The sequence below is a fragment of the Hyperoodon ampullatus genome (assembly GCF_949752795.1).
Source record: "Hyperoodon ampullatus genome assembly, chromosome: 4".
In the NCBI taxonomy this organism is placed as follows: Eukaryota; Metazoa; Chordata; class Mammalia; order Artiodactyla; family Ziphiidae; genus Hyperoodon; species Hyperoodon ampullatus.
Window position 1 is genome coordinate 103,265,223 of NC_136917.1, and position 20,060 is coordinate 103,285,282.

The following is a 20,060-nucleotide window of genomic DNA, read 5'->3' on the forward strand; positions in this document are numbered from 1 at the left end:
TAGCACAGGGAGATCAGCTCGATGTTTTGTGACCACCTGGAGGGGTGGGATAGAGACACAAGAGGGAGGAGATATGGGGATATATGTATATGTATAGCTGATTCACTTTGTTATAAAGCAGAAACTAACACACCATTGTAAAGCAATTATACTCCAATAAAGATGTTAAAATAAAAATATCCTGTGATAAACCATAATGGAAAAGAATATGAAAAAGAATATATGTATAACTGAGTCACTCTGCTGTACAGCAGAAATTAACACAACATTGTAAATCAACTATACTTCTATAAAAATTTTTTTAAATGCCTATTGCAAATTTCAAATGTACACACATCCACATTCCCAAGGTCAAACCATATACACACAGACACACATGCAGTTTTTTTCCAAATATCTATCTACATCTCTACTGTTCTTAAGGTTCTAACAATGCAACACAAGCAATAAAGACACAACACTTAGAAGATACTTAAGATTAGGAGGAAAAAATCCCATTTGAAAAATATAAACAAAGCAAAAATTAATATAGTGTCTAAAGATAATGCAGACCAACATAAAAACCCTTCTGGGAGAGTACAGTGAGAGGTGTGATAATAGGCATGATAGAGCCGATTATTTAAAAACGGTGGGGCTGAAGAAACTTTCACTGCCCTTACTGTTGATTTAAGAAAACCTCCAGAAGAGAAAAGCAGGCTCAGTTCTCCAGAGGGCATTAGGAAGCATTGGACTCAGAGCAGAACCCAACGGGCCTCTGCAGTGTTGTGTGGCAGCAGGAATCATCCTTACCCTCCGCCTTTGCCCCTCGTTTGTTCCCCAGGCCCGGTGTTTCTAGATTTTTGAATATGACCTATTATCCTCTTAACAACTCTGCAAGGCAGGCATTCTTATTATTCTTTTTTTTTTTTTTTTTTTGCGGTACGCGGGCCTCTCACTGCTGTGGCCTCTCCCGTTGCGGAGCACAGGCTCCAGACGCACAGGCCCAGCGGCCATAGCTCATGGGCCCAGCCGCTCCGCGGCATGTGGGATCTTCCCGGACCAGGGCACAAACCCGTGTCCCCTGCATCGGCAGGCGGACCCCCAACCACTGCGCCACCAGGGAAGCCCAGGCATTCTTATTATTTTTCCAATGATTTTCCGACTGCAGCTCAGAGATATTCCCCCATTTGGTCCTCTAATTCCAAAAATGGGACTCTTCCTCCTACATTCCATATTTGTTACTTTAAGTTCTTTAGAGCTATCATTAAACTTTCATAAAAACATTTTTTCTCAGATGCTGGTTTTCCTTACTTAGGGAGATCAAAAGAAGACTTTTAAAAGTCAAGGATAGTTTATATTTTTGAGGCTGTAACAGAAGATCCCAAACTGGTATTTTCTGGTAAAGTCTGGATTTGCTTCACAATTTTTCCTAGTAACAAAAGCCATGTTGCAAACATGATAATGTCACTGTAGCCTCATTCAGAATATTACTCACTCTTTCTGTTGCTTTGCTACTTCAGCACTCGGGAAAGTTTGAATTTCCCAGTAGTGTGACCATGATACTATTTTTGTATCTTCAGCGTCCACTTATTTTCAATTTAGTGAATCTATGGTTGAGCTGAATTTTGAAAGCTTGCTGGAAAAAAGGAGCTGGATTTTATTATTAAAAGATTTAAGAATAAAAAGTTTTGCTATATAAAGAAAATACGTTCTTAAGAAGAAAGCAAACATAAAATATATTATTTCTTCAAGTTTTCCTCCATTTAAATACCAATATCATTTTAATCCCTCAAAGCACATACGTGTGAATAGCATAATATTAATATTTTTGGTTGTAGAATAGATTACAAAATTATTTCATAAGCACTAGCTACAGATTTACTTCATGACTGATTGCAAGTTTACGTGAAATTCAATAATAATAATACCAAAAATGTAAGGTCATCAAAGAAAATTTGGATTCAAGAAATGGGGGGGAAATATGAGCTCAAACTAGAGCTTTAATCGTCTCCTAGGTATAACATGATTAGGTTAGGCACAGGAGCAGGGAGTTACTTGTCTTAGGCATAAAAAATGTCAAAGTAATCAAAAAGTATAAATAAAAACATGGATGACAGAAATTTACTAATTCCTATTACCCTTTCATCAAACTGCTAAAGAAAGTTCTATTTCAAGAAAAGAAAAATACCAATGTGGGAGGGGGAGTGGGATGGGAGAGGAGGAGACCTACCCCTTCGGTGGGTGGTAGCTGGTAGCCCCAGGGTCCAGCTTCCCCTCAGCGAGCTTTTTATATCAGAGGCGCCAGAGCTGTTCCCGCTTCTTGTGCCCCAACAGGTCCCTTCTTTCACCGCCAAGCTTCTCTCAGGTGTGGTCTGAAACAGCCCTTCCATGTCCTCCCGATCGACTGAACTCCCTAACATTTTGTGTCTTATTTTCATCATCTCTCACCAAGGTTTCCAGCGACTTTGTTCTTGCCAAACTGGAGGACTAATCTCCCACTCATGCTAAATCCTTCCATTTGAAACATTTTTTCCTTCCTTGGCCTCAGAAACTTTAACTATGCTTTATTTAGCTGCTTCTAATGATCCTTCTCATTCCACACGGCACAGTGTCTTAAAACACACAGATTTTGGAAGTAGATGGACTTGAGTTCAGACCCTTCCAGCTGCCACATTCTAGCTCTGAAGGTTAGGGCAGGTAACTGAACTTCTTTTAGTCCCATTCTTTCCATTTGTAAAACAGGGATGATAAAAGTACCCACCTTGGGCTTCCCTGGTGGCGCAGTGGTTGAGAGTCCGCCTGCTGATGCAGGGGACACGGGTTCGTGCCCTGGTCCAGGAAGATCCCACATGCCGCAGAGTGGCGCAAAAAAAAAAAAAAAAGTACCCACCTCATCTGGTTGTTACAAGGAGTGAATAAAGCAATACATGTAAATGTTTTATGGCACAGTTCAATGCCATAAAGGCAAGCCCTTGTGACATTAGTTACATGTATTCTATAATCAGGTTCTCTCCTCAACCTGTCCCAAAGAACTATTTTATAGTGTCAACACTTGTTTATGTAGCTAACATTGAAATCAGTAGCTTAAATGTGCTATGGGAACTCTAAATTCCTAATGCCCAAAATTGCATGTATCCTTCTCCATCTATTAAAACTTCTGGCCTTTTCTATTTAAGTCAAATGACTTAAATAGAAAAGTCTATCTCTTTGGTGACAGAGTAAATCTCATTAATTCACGATTTATGAGGCAGTATACATAGTGGTTAAAGGGTGCTTACGTTCAATTTCCAGTTCTGTAACATATCGCTACGTGACCTAGGACAAATAACTTAAAACCCTTTGTGCCTCGGTTTCCTCAGTTGTAAAATAGGAAGAGTACTAGTGCCAACCTCATATAATGCTTAGTAGGTATTACATTAATGTTTATTAATACGTTTATTAAATAAAATAAAATTTACAGTGTGACCTTTGTATTGATTTAAATAGAAAACTAAAACAGTAATACTTTCATAGCACAAAACAGGGTATTTTTTATTAGTTCTTCTTCTTTCCTTTGAATTCTCATTGCCACTACCACTGTCCACGCTCGTGACCCAACATAACCAAATGATGGTAAAAGCTGCCCACTCTGCCTCACTAAACCCATCTCCTGAATTCCAGGCATTTTTCTACTTTAATCCATTTTTTATTTAAACCCTAATTGCCAGATCAATCCTTTGGAACAATCCTTTCACATTGTGCCCTTTCGGACTACTCCATTGGTGACTCCCACCAATTTTCAGACAATATACAGGACCTCACCTTCAATGGGCTTATCTAGTTCCCTATGCCCAGGGGCAGGTCTTACCTAAGTGGAACTCCCAGGGTCACTAAACCCTTCAGGTCTTTATTCTTGTTCTTTTCCTCTGCCTAGAATGTGCCACATCCTATTTCTTCAAATCTTAACCATCTTTCAACAACCAAGTCTGATTCCACTTGCTCTGTGGAGCCTTTTCAAGCTGAGGCCCTCACCCACAGCTTAAGCAATACTACCTAGTATCCTAGAGAAGAGGAGACTTTCTTCTACAAACAACTTCGTTCTTACCATAAGGTTCCTTTTCAGACTGTTATCTACATGCTGCACGTGTACATATCTTGCTTGGTATTTCCCGTTGCACAGTCTCAATACTGTGCATATGGTAGATGAGGTGGAAGCAGGTGAGTTCATAGATGAATGGTGATCCTGATGGGGAATAAGTAGGGTTTGTTCAATTTTTTTTTGCTTTAATTTCACCACTGGATGATTGAATGGGCATTCATAGTCATGAATGTGATACTATTTTGGCCACATTAATGACATTACCTAAACTAGAATCAAATAGTTTAATAAGTTCAACTCAAATGTATATTCATATCTGTGTGCAGAATACTCTTTATTCATGTTCACCAAATTAATGTCTATGTGAAGGAAAGGTACAGTTAAATACCTAACAATTTTTTGTATAAAAAATAAAAGCCTTACATACTCAATACTATTGAAGTGGAGGCGCTTACAAGCTCTTTATAGGAAAGAAATGGTGGTGGAGGTGCTGGTTACACCTGCTTTCTAGTGGTTTACATCCACGTACAATACTGAGAAGTTCTGCAAGTGTGAAATGCTATTGGAGAGACCAAAATAAAAGTCTGGTCTGCACGCTCAGTCCTACATTAGTTCCCATGTCTGAGGATCTTTTCTTAGTAACCCAGGAGGAAAAAAAGAAAGCCAGAAGGAAACAGTAGCCGAAGTTTACCCTTCAGGATGGAAAGATAAATGTTTGTAAGTGGTTTCAAGGCAATGACACTTTAAATGAAGTAAAAATTTAATTAATGGAATTTCTTCCACAAATAATTTTTATAGTAAAGAAAATAGGTTAGTACTATGGGTTTAGTAATAATAATAATAGTAATAATAAAAACAATAACAGCAACAGCAGCAGTAGCAGCAACAACAACCAGAAATGTATCTGGGTCCTAACAGAGCTAACCTAATCTCTCAACTAGTGGGATCCAGAAACCCGCCCAGACTTAATGATTTAGTAGCTGAATTTTAACAAGATGCCTACATCCAACTTTAGGAAACACTTTCCTAATCCATTTACATCTACACTAACAAATGATCATAAATGTTTCACTGAATAATGATCCTTTGTGCTTCCCAATCCTCAAAGCAAGGTCCAATTTTTATTCTTGTACTCAAACTCTTAAATTCCTTTTTCTTAAATAACAAAAGCAGAAATAACAAAGGATACCCTGCTTAACAAGCAATTAACTAAAACTTCCAACTAATGAAAAATCTGTTCTGAGTAATGAACATTTTACAATTTCTGTCTGACTCTGCTTCAATCCACAAATATATGCCTATAAGATACATGTTTTCAGACCCTACACACACAATGACTTTCCTGAGCTGACAGACTCAACACAACAGTGCAAGCTGCCAGGAGAGAAACCACACCCTGGAGTAGCCATAAGGAATCAGTACTGAAGAGGTCACAGTTGGCTTCTGGCTTCCTTCACATACAGCCAATGATTTTGCGTCTCAAAAACGCTAGATACTCAAAGCTAAAATAACATAAATTGCAGATTAAAGCAGAATCTATTGGCAGGAGTATCTACTCAGGATCCTACCCGGGAAACAAAATGACATTGCAAGATGACATCCCAAAGCATTACAGAATAAGGAAACTGGACAAGTCACTCACAGTCCAACTTTTTGCTAAATTCCAGAGAACAGTCCTCTGAATTTTAAGGCGATTTCCTTGTCCCTTCTTACGGAGAAGGCCTACGGAAGCTAAAACTCCCATACATCCAGTGGCTACCCAAAATTCATATTTAAGTATTTCAAATTCTCAGCTATTCGGTGTCATCTGAATTCAGAGAGTATTTTTACATACATTTTTTCTAGACTAATTTGCTCTTCAGTTTCAGAAAAATGTGCTTAAGCCATGCAAACAAAAAACAGAGAAAAAAACAAATAAACAAACGTTTCCCTCTGGTTAAGTTTATTAATCAGAGTAAATACAGTTCTATCTTATCATCTTTCTATGAGGAAACTTGTTCTTTTTTTAGATTTGGAGAATTGCTTTTCCTGACAGAACCCCCAGAACTGAGAACCCTGAACTGCAAACTTGTCCTTTGTCCTAGTTGTTTACCAGCCTTATCAGGGCACACATGGGCTGGCAATGTGATTCTAAGATAAAAATTCCTAAGATATAATTAGATGTTTTCCCAAGAAATATCACCAATGCCATGAAAATTTGTTTGCTCTCTTCTCCTTCATATTTAAAGATAATGATCTCACAATTTCTTGCAATTTGATCATTTTCTTTTAGATAAGTGAGAAACATTAACTTGGCACTGAAGAAAAATACATACTTTTAAAATAAACAATACTGAAAACACAGATCTTAGCTTAAAACTTCTGTGACATTTAAATAAACATACTTTTCTCCAACAGCACACTTCTTAAAGCTTATAACAACATAAATATAATGAAAATAATGTTATACCCTGAATTTAACTATAAATGATAAATGACAGAAAGATATAGTCCAAGCTAGTGATGCACAAGCTTTCTTACAGTGCCTTTCAGACTCATTAGTTCAATTCTGAACAAAGGGGATAAAAAGAGAAAGGTAGAAAATCACAAATGCATGTTTGCTAAGTTGCAGAAGAATACTCTCTAGCCCAGTGCAAGAAGTGCTGTGAAAACATCTCAAGTTCTCTACTGAACTCCATCTTTGCTAGAGACTAAAAACTGGTTTTGCAAAAAAAAAAAAAAAAAAATCTTCTACTGCCACCTGCTGGTAATTTATAGTCAGTGGTTCTCAAAGATGCTTGAATGACATAAATTCTAGATTAAAGCAGAATCTTTTGCCTTTTAAAGGAAGAACATTAGATATAATATATGTTTTGAGAAATACAGACTATCACATTTTCCTGATGCTGACTGCTTCGCTCACTGACACACTGCCCTGAAAGGAAGTCAGAGGCCATTACATTTTCATTCTTCCCCTTTCCACAAAAGCCATTCGACATACTCCTAGGCCAGCAATAAAGATTTAAAACCAAATGGTCTTGGCAGACCTGTCTGCAGAGTATTCACAACTCAAACACTTGAGGTCAGCTAGAGAAATTTTACTCTTTTAGCCAAAGACCCATAGGCCAAACTGTATTTTTTAAGACTTCTCTACAGGAAACTTAAACTATAAGAATGTGAACATATAGTTGATGGAGGATCCCAAATGAGAGGTCCAAGACTGGAAGTGGAATCCCCCACTGGCAAGATTCTGTAACTAGAGATATAAACGTGATTTTAAAATTCATAAATGAAAGGGTAGGCCCAAGTTCCTGCAGTCAGCTTCATTCCTTTTTTTGGAGAGTCTAAAAATTTTTTAAAGGCTTTGCTAAAAAGGTTTTAAAGGAGAAAATTATTCTCTTTAATTTAGAGAGTATTTTAAAAAATCAAAGTAGATAGGTAAAACATTTTGAGGAAACAGTACTTTCTATCCACAACCTATCAACAATTCTTCCTGCCAAAAATAAACTACGGAAGTTCTTTTTTAGTTACGTCACGTGACAAGTCATACATTGTAGGATTTTTCATGCCACATTGCTTTATCTATTCTAAAAATATACTGAATAACATGGATTTGACTATTTCCTCCAAAATTAATGTTAAGTATAATGTGAATCTGAAGGCAGTGTCCCAAGATATAAATCCTGTCTTTTTTTTACATCCCTAGACATGAGCAAATTTGTCTGCTAGGACACTGAAGAGCTGTCTGTAATTCTATGGTTCTATAATTAAGACTTGTACAAATTCTGCTGCCAAAAAATCACCAGAGTGGGTGGTGAATACAGCCAAGTAAACTCTAATTATGGAAGGTGGGTTTTCTAAGATCTTAAATACAAGAAGCAAAGGCAAGATCAGACAACTAAGATAGCTACCAAGGCAATATAAATAGTCTTGTCAAACTCAATGTAAGCCCCCCTTTGGTAACAGCTGCTACCTCTCATAGTTCATAGGTACTTTAAAAGCACAATCTGGGATCTTCTACTTAGAATTCAGCACTTCATTGTTCCCTAAAAAATAGAGTCATGAAATTTACTCATGTCATTTTTCACTCCTGGGACCAAAAAAGGCAAGAGAAGTCCAATGTCCCAGATAATCTTCCATGTTATATTTCAGCTCCTCCTCTAGTATTGTTTTTAAAGGTTCTGTTTGGAGTTCAATAGAATTCTAAATAGCATTCTAAAATGCGTGCAATTCCTAAGTGTAAGGACAGCACAATAAATTTACGTAAACTGAACACATGCATACACCAGCACGCAATAAGGCACCAGCATTTTCTGCACTTCAGATGTGCACCCACCTACCCAGAAAAGAGGAAATTTTATAAAACAATATTACAAAGTTTTCTCAATAATAACATTATATAGTGTATTCTTCCAGTTGAAACTGTAATTACAGTCTTCAAGTAGAAGTGATTAATGCTTTTTCCTGTTTGCTTATATAGATGTCTATGCCCATCTTACTCCTAATCAACAAACTGCATGAATTTCTCATTTGAGCCCACCCCAAATATCACCTCCTCTGTGAAGACTTCCCTTACCTTTGCAGAAATATTAAGTCCTCAACTATATTCACAAATAGTCTGTGTTCACACTAATTACACTGCATTAGAGTTATCTGTATGTACATCTACTGTTCCAGACTGTGAATACCTTATGGACAGAAAAGGCATTTAATTTCATCTTTCTGATCTGCCTTCTGGCCTTTAAACTGTATGCTTTAAAATGCATGCTAATGAATGACTCAATGTTTTTCACACTATTTCTTCTGCCATAGAAACGGTTTTTCAAAAAAGAATGTTCTACCAAACCGTATTCTATAATATTAAATGAAGCAAAATATATTATCCAGATGTCTTAAAGTATATATTATTTTGGGCTTCCCCGGTGGCGCAGTGGTTAAGAATCCGCCTGCCTATGAAGGGGACACAGGTTCAAGCCCTGGTCCAGGAAGATCCCACATGCCGCGGAGCAACTAAGCCCGTGCACTACAACTACTGAGCCTGTGCTCTAGAGCCCGCAAGCCATAACTACTGAGCCCCCATGCCACAACTACTGAAGCCCGCACACCTAGAGCCCGTGCTCCGCAACAAGAGAAGCCACCTCAACGAGAAGCCCGCACAGGGCAACGAAGAGTAGTCCCCGCTCATTGCAACTAGAGAAAGCCTGCGTGCAGCAACAAAGACCCAATGCAGCCAAATAATAAATAAATAAATAGTATATATCATTTTAATGCCCTCCATATAAAGGATCTGTAACAGAGCATATTTTATTCAGATTAAATTAAAATGTGCTCATTTTAACATATATACACATTAGTAATACATAAATTGACAATATGATGCTTCATGATAAGCAGCAGTTATTTTCTTGTAAGCAGTGACACTAAGGTATTTCTCTGTAGAAGTTTCACAAAATACACTTTTTAGACCTGATACTCTTACTGCTCTCCTTCCCCATCCTCCTCCACTATAATTTAAACAAGCTTATTTCAACTAAATTGAGATGAAACTTTACTTATACATTCAGCTCAAGGATCACAGAAGAAGAAACATGAACATCACATGAAAGTGGGAAATCCCAGCGCTCTCCTACCTGTGTACCTAAGCTGGCTGCCATCATGTGAGTCAGAAGTTTAGCTGCAAACATGGAATACCTGGCACAGAAGATATGGGAAAGAACAGCCAGGCAGAGACCTGTAGAAACAAAAAAGCCCATGTGTGGTTTTACAATCCATGAATAAACAGAAGCATGGTAAAATCTTTGGAAAAGGTAAGCACATAAGGCCGCATAGCACAACATCTCAGGGAACATTCATGTTCCAATTTTAATCCAGTCCACTTGACAAGACATATAAAATCCTCACACTTATTAAGCCCAAAGGGTAACTTTAAATTTCAAATATCTACTTGTTTACTTCCCTACTAAAAAGAAAGCTCAAATTAAGCAGATTAATAATTTAGACAAGTTTTACTGTTTAAGAAAAGAATCAAATTCCAATCTAATTTTCCATGATCAGGTGGCTTGCTAAATAGAGATATTTAGGGAGGTGAATAGGATTTTTCAGGCATAAAATTGTGAATGGTGCTACCAAAACTCAGGTTTGGTAATTACCTTTTTTTGTCTACTAGAAATAATTATGTAATTACAACAGTGGTGATTATGAATTTTTAAAGCAACCTTATGCTCCTGGGTGCCAAAACCAGGAACAAAATGTGTTCTTTCTCACTGAGATGACTTTTTAACCTAAACATCTACATTTCCAAGTAGTGTGAAGAACATTATTCTTATTTTCTTTAAATCTACTTGAATTCACCTACCTATACTACTTCAAGGGGAAGATCAGAATCTCAGGACTAACCCATAAATCTTTTATCTTGCAATTTGTATAAATTTCTTTTAATGTTAGGTTTTAAATGTAGAACGTATATATATTTTAAAAATACTTCCTGCCTTTTAAAATTTAAATGTGCTGCACAAAGTAACCTATTTGCTTTATCACTTAAGCCTTTTACTCCACTCTCATCCTCAGTAGGGTTATTTTGTCTAAGAAGTGTTGAAACATAACAACTGGCTTGTGTATGCTGCTTTGCCCTGTACTCTGCATGCATTAGCTCATTCATCAACGCCTCCGTGGCAAACAGGAGATGCTGCATTTGTCTAACATTTTGTTTCTTCATTATCTTTTCTGAAGCCATGGAACAAACTTCTCAAGTACGTACACCACATGTTGGCATGAGTGGACTGGGCATCTGCAAAATGCGCACATGGGGTCTGTGACTAATTGTCAGCACAGAAATGCCTCTCAGAAATCCTTCTGGGAAAAGCTTTCAGCATGTTTAGGTTTGCATTAGGTAGACAAAGTTCCACACAGGAAGTGAGGCTTTGCATTAGCCGAGGCTTTCAGCCTAGAAATTTGGCCAAGAAATCAGGAGTAATCCACTTTTAGGAAGGCTGCCATGAGGTGTTCTGGGACAGGTGAGCAGGTCCTGGGGCTGCCTGCCCAATCCTCCCACACAGGTACACAGGATAGCCAGAAACTGCATTTTTACTTAGGTAGCTTATAAACTATTTAAGCTGTTGCTCCAAACTCACAAATGTACACTTTGAACTTCCTGTGATGGTCAGAGTCACCTTAAACGGAAGGTTCAGGTTGAGTGTGAGAGTGTGTGTATGAGTGTGTGGGGGGGGCGGTCTGTGTGTGTTACCACACTGACTTAAAAGCAGGGCCTTGGAAGTCTCATTTCATTGCTGGCCACATGATCACAAATATGTGCTTTACTGTGAGTTTACTGTGGTGGATGGTAACAATGTGAGGCAAGGGGATTGGGGCTGGGCAAAGGAGAAATACTCCTGAGTCAGCTGTTTCTTTCTAGTTCACAAGAAGAACTTATTCACAGCCTTTTCCCCTAACTTGGTAATTCTCCACTATACTCCCATTTCATGATATAAATTTAGTACAGTTAAACTTGACCAGATCAGTAATATTTAATTAAGTCTATTAAGCTTCAATTAAAATGCTAGCATGACACCTGGTGGCAGTCCAGGATTCAAAGCCAGTGGCAGAAAAATGAGCTAGGTTCTATTAGCCTGTAAGTGTAATGTACGATGGTTATCTAGATGCATTTTTTATTTAGGAGAAAAGAATGCGACTAAAAAAATCTCAAGTGGCCTAGCCTCAACTGGCCTTGGGAGAGATACTGAATACCTTAGATTTAAAGAAATAAATACTTCAATTACCAAGTTCCTAAACACTATATGCTAAGTATTTATCTTTTATTTTCTTATCTGATATTGAAGAGCCGTATTCAGCATCCATACTTTAAATTTTTTTTAATTTAATTTTTTTTACATCTTTATTGTAGTATAATTGCTTTACAATGGTGTGTTAGTTTCTGCTTCCATAATTTAAATTTACAAGTCAGATTTTTAAAAATTGTAACTTTTTTTGGTTTTAAATTCCCTTAATATGTAAATCACAGGGTACAAAAAGGTATAATTATAAATAGAAATTTTTTAAAATAAAGTAACAATTCCAGGTATTACCTAAAGGTATACTCTAAACAGGTTTGTAAAAACTGATTCCTTGGCAATTATGTAGAAAAACAAGAGGCTGATCGAATAATTTTCATTTGCTTTTTACCCTAGCACTATGTAGGTTACAGAATCCGTTGGAAAAAAGCAATTAATCAGTTTACTAACATAAATAACTTTTCTATATGATTAGACAGTAAGATGGAAGATAAGTTACCCTTAACAAAATGATAACATTGATAATCTTTCATTTAGATAAGAAAAACTCTAAAGAACCGCTGGATTCTTTTGCTATTACCAAAGTGGACCAAAGATCTTATCTATCTATACAATATTCGAATGTTTGTATGCATATATACATATGTACTGTTTGTATATGAATACAGATATCCAGTAAATAATTCTACTGTTTGGCATCACTTACAAATAGGACACACTGTCCAAATCACTGAAGTTTATCCCTCCACAAGCCAAAAGTTAATACTTTTTCCCATTAAAATCTCTTTAAAATATTTATAAATTTTGTATTGCTTTACTTATGTATCTCTGTCTTCTCTACAGATCAATCTAAAAACCAAATGATCACTATTTTATTAAATCAGTTATTCGCTTGTTAGCTTAGGGTTTTTTCTCTTCTCCCACCTAATGTTAGCTGTAACTGTCACCTTTTTTACTTTTTGTTGCTCATCTCTATTGATTCCCATATTCCTGCAACTCTCCCTTCAGCATGATGCCTCTTGATTACAGCTACTAATAAGCTAAGGACAGGAAAACAAAATTGTCAATCCTGAAAAGTTTTCTAGGGTGAACAAAAGTCAATAGGAAAACACCTTAGAGTACACAAGTTCTGTGTATTAGAGGGAAGGGTTTACTCCAGAGGGAAGAGATTGCCAGACCAGCCTCTGGGTAACCTATGAAGTTCAATACAGTAGCCACTAGCCACATGTGGCTATTTAAATTTTAATTAATTAAAATTAAATAGAATTAAACACTCAGGCTCCAATTGTACCAGCCATATTTCAAGGGCTCAATAACCAGATGTAGCCAGTAGCCACCACACTGAAGAGGGCAGAACATTTCCATCATCCAGAAAGATCTACTGGAGAGTGCTGTGTTAAACTGTCCCAGGACTGTTTATGAAAGGTCACAGAACACAATTCTGGTCAAAGAGATGTGCGGGAAAATGCTCTGGGTGGTTTTCAGGAAAGTTTTCATTGCTCTTAAAACCGGATCCAAATAAGTGCTTTTCCCTTGGCAAGCCTAGGCAGAGTTGTGGGATGCTTAGAGCTGCTGCAGCCAGCTCAAGACCACGTGGGGGCAAGGCGGAGAAAATAAAATAAAACCTTTGAGGAGAGCAAAAGAGACAAATGTAAAGAGGCTGGGCCCCTGATGATGCCATTGGGGTGCTGAACTAATCAACCCTGAAACTAAATTCTGCTTATTTAAGATATTTGACTTGTTTTCTGTCACTTGCAATCACGGCCATCCTAAACAATACATGTTATTATTGATACATAGCTAGAGAAATCCAACATTTTTATGCCATGTCAGAATTAGACTAAGCTCTCTGACTTCTTTATCACCTGCAGTAACCCCTTAAAACTGCTTTTTTTTTTTTAAGTTCTGATATTTTTTCCATTCTTCTTGTAAACAACTCCCCATTTGATAGAATGAAACTGTTTTGATAATTATAATGGCTATCTTAGGACAACGATTAGTGAATATGAACTTAATATCTTTAGAAGGATCTGACACAGAAATTTAGTAAATATCTCTTATATTTAAAAATTATTAAAATGAAAGGGTGGCATCTGATAGAGTTTTTTTTTTCTAGAAAATCAATTAGAATATCAGCTTGTAAAATATAAAAGCACAACTAGAATATTCTTTTTTTTTAGAATAGTCTTGCAGTTTAATAAACCTGAACAAAAGAATAAGCATGCTTCAAAGGATTTTGGATTGTGCTGATTTACTTATCCTGTAAGTCTTAGTATTTAGCAATTTATAGACAATTATCTCCTGTTACTTACTGTAAACAATGACATTGTGTTGGCATTTATATACTTAGTAATCTATAGAGTAAATAAAACTATTCATCATTTAAAAGGGAAAGCTTTAGTTTGACTAATGTGTTAAAGGATTTCTCCACCATAAGAGAACAATAAAGAACAAATGTGAGGTCTCAGCTTAAAAGCACTTCAAAACAGGAGACTCACCCACCTACAAGTACATCAAACATGACCTAGTTCATGTATTGATGTTAAAAACGAAGTGGATTACAGAACGTTACAGGGTCTCATTAAGTTCATAAGGCCATACAGATTGTATTCCAGAGTCAAAATTAGGATGATTTTAACCCAATGTCTACCTCTGATAGACCAACATCAACAGAGTTATGGGAAGCAGAGCAGGTTCTTTGATATTATTCTCCGAATAGTAATAGTATCTCAAACCATGCTTAGGTTCCTCAATAACTATAAAATTATGGCATTATCATCTAAAGTTATTGTAAGTTGTCTTTCTTCCAAATCACCTTTGACGCGAGTCCCATAACGTTACACTGCTGTGCACAGTTATTTACTCGTCCTCTCTATCTTTTTTTATCTTCAAGGGATAACTTTAATTTCTTGGAATTTGATAAACTGGTTTACAATTTTAAAAGTCACAGGTATATAGCCTAGTTTTTCACCTTTCTAAATGGAGGATTATTAACTTCTTGGCCTACATGCCCATTTCATACACTTGGATCATTTTAGTTGTTCTGCTCTAGTAAAGTAACCAAAACTGTAAACTAGAATTGGAACAGATACACTGTGATCTATCCTGATTTTTTTTAGAAAGGGTTTAATTCCTGTCTAATTGTATGTTACCACATTTCATGAAAAGAGTTTGTCAGATTGCTTCCAAATTCAGAGGGATATTTGGTGTGGTCTGACCTAAATTAGAGAATGTGTACGTAAGATATATAAAAGTCTCTTGCCTCGTTCCTGGGGGCCCTCAGAGGGATAGAATGTCATCCTCCCCAGAAGCTGAAACTGAGCACAAAGATAGGACTTTATGTCTCCTGATCCACAGAACGTGCAATCCATGTTACAATATGTCATGGACAGAGGGGAAAAAACCCAATAATTTCAAATATGCGTCCAAGTCGAAAGTAATAAATGTAGATATTAATATTTGGGTGTTGGTTATCAAATACATGAGTAAATCTATGCAGCCTTTTCAAGAGTTAGTTGCAAAAATGCATATTTATTAACAATTCTCTCAGGAAATATCTTACAGTCCTGCTAGTCTTCTAAAAAAATCAAGGTAACATTCTCTCTTTAGTTTTTAAAACTCTTTGCTTTGATGTTTAGTATTTAGAACAAGCAAAGGATTTTTGTGGGTTATATTAGCACTTAGATTTATGTCTCTAGGGAAATACATGAAATGGTATCTAAATCGTTTTTTTGTTTTTGTTTTTGTTTTTGCGGTACGCGGGCCTCTCACTGCTGTGGTCTCTCCCGTTGCGGAGCACAGGCTCCAGATGCACAGCCTCAGCAGCCATGGCTCACAGGCCCAGCCACTCCACGGCATGTGGGATCTTCCCGGACAGGGGCACGAACCCGTGTCCCCTGCATCGGCAGGCGGACTCTCAACCACTGTGCCACCAGGGAAGCCCTAAATAGATTTTATTTCAGCATTTTACCTTTTGGCTCTATTTCATCAGTCTATGAAATTTCTGTAAATAGATTGCATCAAAGTAAAATAGGATGTCTCCATCTGATTTTGGAACTCTGTATACCTAGAAGAATCTATTAAGCAAGAAACATCATTCTTATGGAAGATGCTATTAAGAATAAGAAATTATTAACTTTTGCTACTGAATCTAAGGTTTAGAATTAAGATACATTAAGGAAAATGTATAACTTTATAAAATGAAATTATAGTGAAAATATTTTAACTAGGACACAGAATATTAAATTATAGTGGAAAGATTTTAGCAACCAGGACAAAGAAGAATAATTAATTACATGCTTCTACCTCCACAAAATTTTCCTAATTGATAAAGATTACTAGGGGACTGTTTGCACACCAAGTAAAAGACATAAATTCAATGATAATCACATTTACACACAAAATATCATGAAAGCAGAATGTCTGAGTTAGTATATCTACCACCCTGTTAACACAATTTAAAATCATATATTGTGGGTATGGAAATGGAGGTATTAGGCCCAGGTCTCACAACTAGCCAATGGCAGGACCAGGATTTGAACCCAGGCCATTTGGCTTCAGAGTTACCCTATACCCAGTCCTCTATGTAGCATATTGTTCACAGAAGCTGCTGTACGTCTGTAAAAGATGACTCAGGGCACAGAATGGATGAGGGTGGGGACAGAAATATAGTGTAAGAAATTCTCAGACTCCCAACCACAAAATCAAAACAGCAAATGAGAATAATTCTATAGTTATTCAAAGCTAAGTTATAGGTAAATAGTTTGACAGACATTAACACAACTCAAGTTCCTATTCCTGCCAGAAATGGGACCTAGATGTAGAAGGTGAAAGACAATTTCTTTTTTAACACAGTGGTTAAGCCATATTTAGAGCTTCTAGACTGCAGAATACAAATCAACCCAAGGGATAGGTTTATTTTCTAATGAAAATACAAAATGCTTTGTTTATATTATCTCACACAATCCTGATATTCCACTGCAGAACCTGCCTTCTAAATCACAGCACTATCAACTATACCCTTTCTTACTATCCAGCTTCTATCCCACACTGTACTTTATATTACAGATGAGTTGGAACTATGTCTTGTTCTTTCCTTTCCCTCAGTACAAAGTTGGTCCTCCATAAACAACTGCTGTATGAATTAATGAACAAGACCATGGGAAAGTTTATTTTCTCCTAGTGTTGATGAATTACAGTACGCCCACATCTTGCATATATAAAAAGACTGCTGGAAAACAGGTTTTATCCTCATCGATATTTTAAATTGTTGACTCAAAAATACTATAACTTACCTGAGATACATATAAATCCAGAAGAGAAAAAAGCTTCATTGTATGAAGACAAGTTGTCAGTCTGGGCATAGACTGCATACACGGACATGTATGAACAGGCACATTCCACGTAGTCTGAAGTGTCCTCAACCACTTTGCAAAACTGACTGTCAGACAACCAGCTAGGGCAAAAACACAATCGTCACTACTCCTCTTTCATCAATACTTTAGGCGTTGAGATGGCTTTTAAGGAAAAAAATAACTTACTGAACCTAAGTGTTCTTTACTCAAGATGTAAGCAGACCACATTTTCAAGAAGAAACATTGGGGGGAACATCTTGTCCAAGACATGACACAAAGATCCCACAGATACTTTAAGAAGCAGCCTAAATACGAACTAAACCTGCAGAAGCATTCCCAATACCGAAGAAGCTGGTCCTCTCAAAAGAGCAGTATCAGTCCCTACCCAATCTAAAGCAAACACACTCAAGGTGTTCAACAGAAAGTACTCTTCCCTAGCATTCAAGAATACCAAAAGGTCAATATAGCCATCAAATGTGCAGTGTTCACTCTTCCTCATTTTTCACAACTCCTTTATTTTGAACCACATAAATTACTTACACGCTTTTCTAAGTTTCCTAGATCATCTTTTTTGGATTTTGAGCCAGTTGTATTATGTAAATGTTTCCCAGGGTTCTTTCAGGTGTTTCCTTCTAAAAGGTTTGCTTTTTACCACAATAACTGTCATGATTATAGCAAATATAGTGCCACATTCCATGCCTTTGGAGCATCTCTCAGTGACTACCGATTGAGCCTCTTCCCTTCCAGTGCCTCTTGATCCCTTTACTTTTCTAAGGACATAAAACTTCTTAATCCCAACTGCAGATTCAAGCTTGAAACGTTCAGTATTAATTATATATTGAGGATTGCAGAGTGTATTAGGTTTAAGATGTGTCCTCGGACATTAGGAATTTCAATGGAAAATTATTTTTTCACAACGAGACTAAGGAGAGTTTTGGTGTTTGAAGGACCATTGGTCACCCAACTAAGCTGTTGAACCCTCTTTAGAATTTTAGTTGGTGTGGCTGTAAGTCAGTAACAAACAGAACCTAGTGACAGATTTGAACCCTAAACCTTCTAAGCCAGCAATGCCTGACCCTGCAGCCCTGGTTGAGCTCCCAGAGAGAGAACTGCTCAGAAACATGTCTCAGGCCAAGGAGAGTTAAAGAAAGAATCACGCTCTTCTTCCCATTCTTGTGCATGGCTTTAATCCCAAAATGCACTCCAAGTCATATGTGGACTAGAATTATAAATCCCTACTAATCCCTCTAAACATAGGGCAGCAGATCCAGAACCACAAGCCCAGATGGAAGGGGTCAAAAGAAATTCCTTCCCTGCTCAATAAATTAACCAATAACCACAGGGAGGTTATCTGAATTGAGTAGAACTCACACTAAGTCCCATGAAAGTAGTCATAATAAAGGAGTACATAATGTGTTAAACACGTATTTAAATTGTTTGGTTCCGTTTGCCACCTGCACAAGGCTAGACAATTTCCTATGCTGCTTTGTCTCATTTAGTGTAGAGATTCTTCTCCAGTCTAAAATCTCACCTGAGACCTCTATGTTCAGTACAAAAAAAAAAACTGGGCTTAATGATACTGGAATGGGGAAGGAACAAATTCTGATTTTAAAGAATTATTAACAAGTACCTTGCAGCGGCCTGATTCCAAAGGAGACACAGAGGTGTCTGGGGAACAATTCTAGGCTCAGCAGCATAAATCCTGTACAGAATCTCATTGTTGTTGGTCAGAGGTTGTGAACTCTGGCCTTTCACACTCAAAGATAATACCTATAATGCCAAAAAGAATAGAAAATGTAATGATTTTTTCAAATTAATGTCATGACTGAATCTCCCATTCTGAACTTCGCTTCATTTTTCTAGTCATTTTAGTTACTTGCTTACTGTCACTATTATTCATAGCTTATGAATGCAGGCTGTCTGGCTGGTTTTCCACTGCAAACATTCTACCTCTACTCCAGCTACTGAGCAGTCTACAGCTGACAGACTTTATTGTCAGACTTCATCACAAGCGGGATATACAATACAATATAGCATTAAAGAAAGCTATGTTTTTTTTTCACTTTCTCCACTTATATATATTTTTTTACTTAATAAAACATGAAGGAAATATTTCCAACTATTTTTGAGACTAAACATTCTACAACTAGCTCATAAAGATAGGACATGTTTCGTAATTAGCTCACCATGTCTAGCATTTACCACAAATCTGATCAAGTGAATGTATCCTGAGGAATATGTTTGCTAAGGAAAAATCAGATTCTAACTGCATAATTCTTTTTTTTTTTTTTTTTTTTTTTTTTTTTTTTGTGGTATGCGGGCCTCTCACTGTTGTGGCCTCTCCCGTTGCGGAGCACAGGCTCCGGATGCGCAGGCTCAGCAGCCATGGCTCACGGGCCCAGCCGCTCCGCGGCATATGGGATCCTCCCAGACCGGGGCACGAACCCGTATCCCCTGCATCGGCAGGCGGACTCTCAACCACTGCGCCACCAGGGAGGCCCCTAACTGCATAATTCTTTAAATGATAGATTACCTTATTTTTCAGGGCATGAAGATTAGTTCCAGTCATAAACCACTGCTGGCTGCTATACTCTGTAAACTGGACTAATTCACATATACTTTTCCCGGCCATTATTTCTGCATCCGGAACATCCAATAACCTCTCTGGAATTCGAATATAATCACCTTCTTTTCCTTCAAACTTGTGCCCATTGATTTGCTGAGGGTACCAGTGAAGAGCCAGTATGGACAAATACGGGCAACTGTCAAGGATGGTTTTGCTTCTATGACAGAAAAGCAAAGGTTCTGCTAAAATGGCATGCATTTGCATATGTATATCTTCTCGTATTTGTTAAAACTCATCACATTGGAGCTCCTTCTTTA

At 37.2% G+C, this 20,060-nt stretch overlaps 1 protein-coding gene across 1 annotated transcript in view; it reads right to left on the reverse strand.

Moving 5' to 3' along the window:
* Positions 1-20,060, reverse strand: part of ADGRV1 (adhesion G protein-coupled receptor V1) — a gene marked incomplete at both ends in the record, with an annotated part of 526,225 nt that overhangs the window by 278,011 nt on the left and 228,154 nt on the right. The window contains 4 exons of the mRNA XM_079702360.1: positions 9,667-9,767; positions 17,118-17,278; positions 18,808-18,947; positions 19,711-19,960. Coding sequence (XP_079558486.1) covers positions 9,667-9,767; positions 17,118-17,278; positions 18,808-18,947; positions 19,711-19,960 — 652 coding nt within the window. The remainder of the gene's footprint in view (positions 1-9,666; positions 9,768-17,117; positions 17,279-18,807; positions 18,948-19,710; positions 19,961-20,060) is intronic.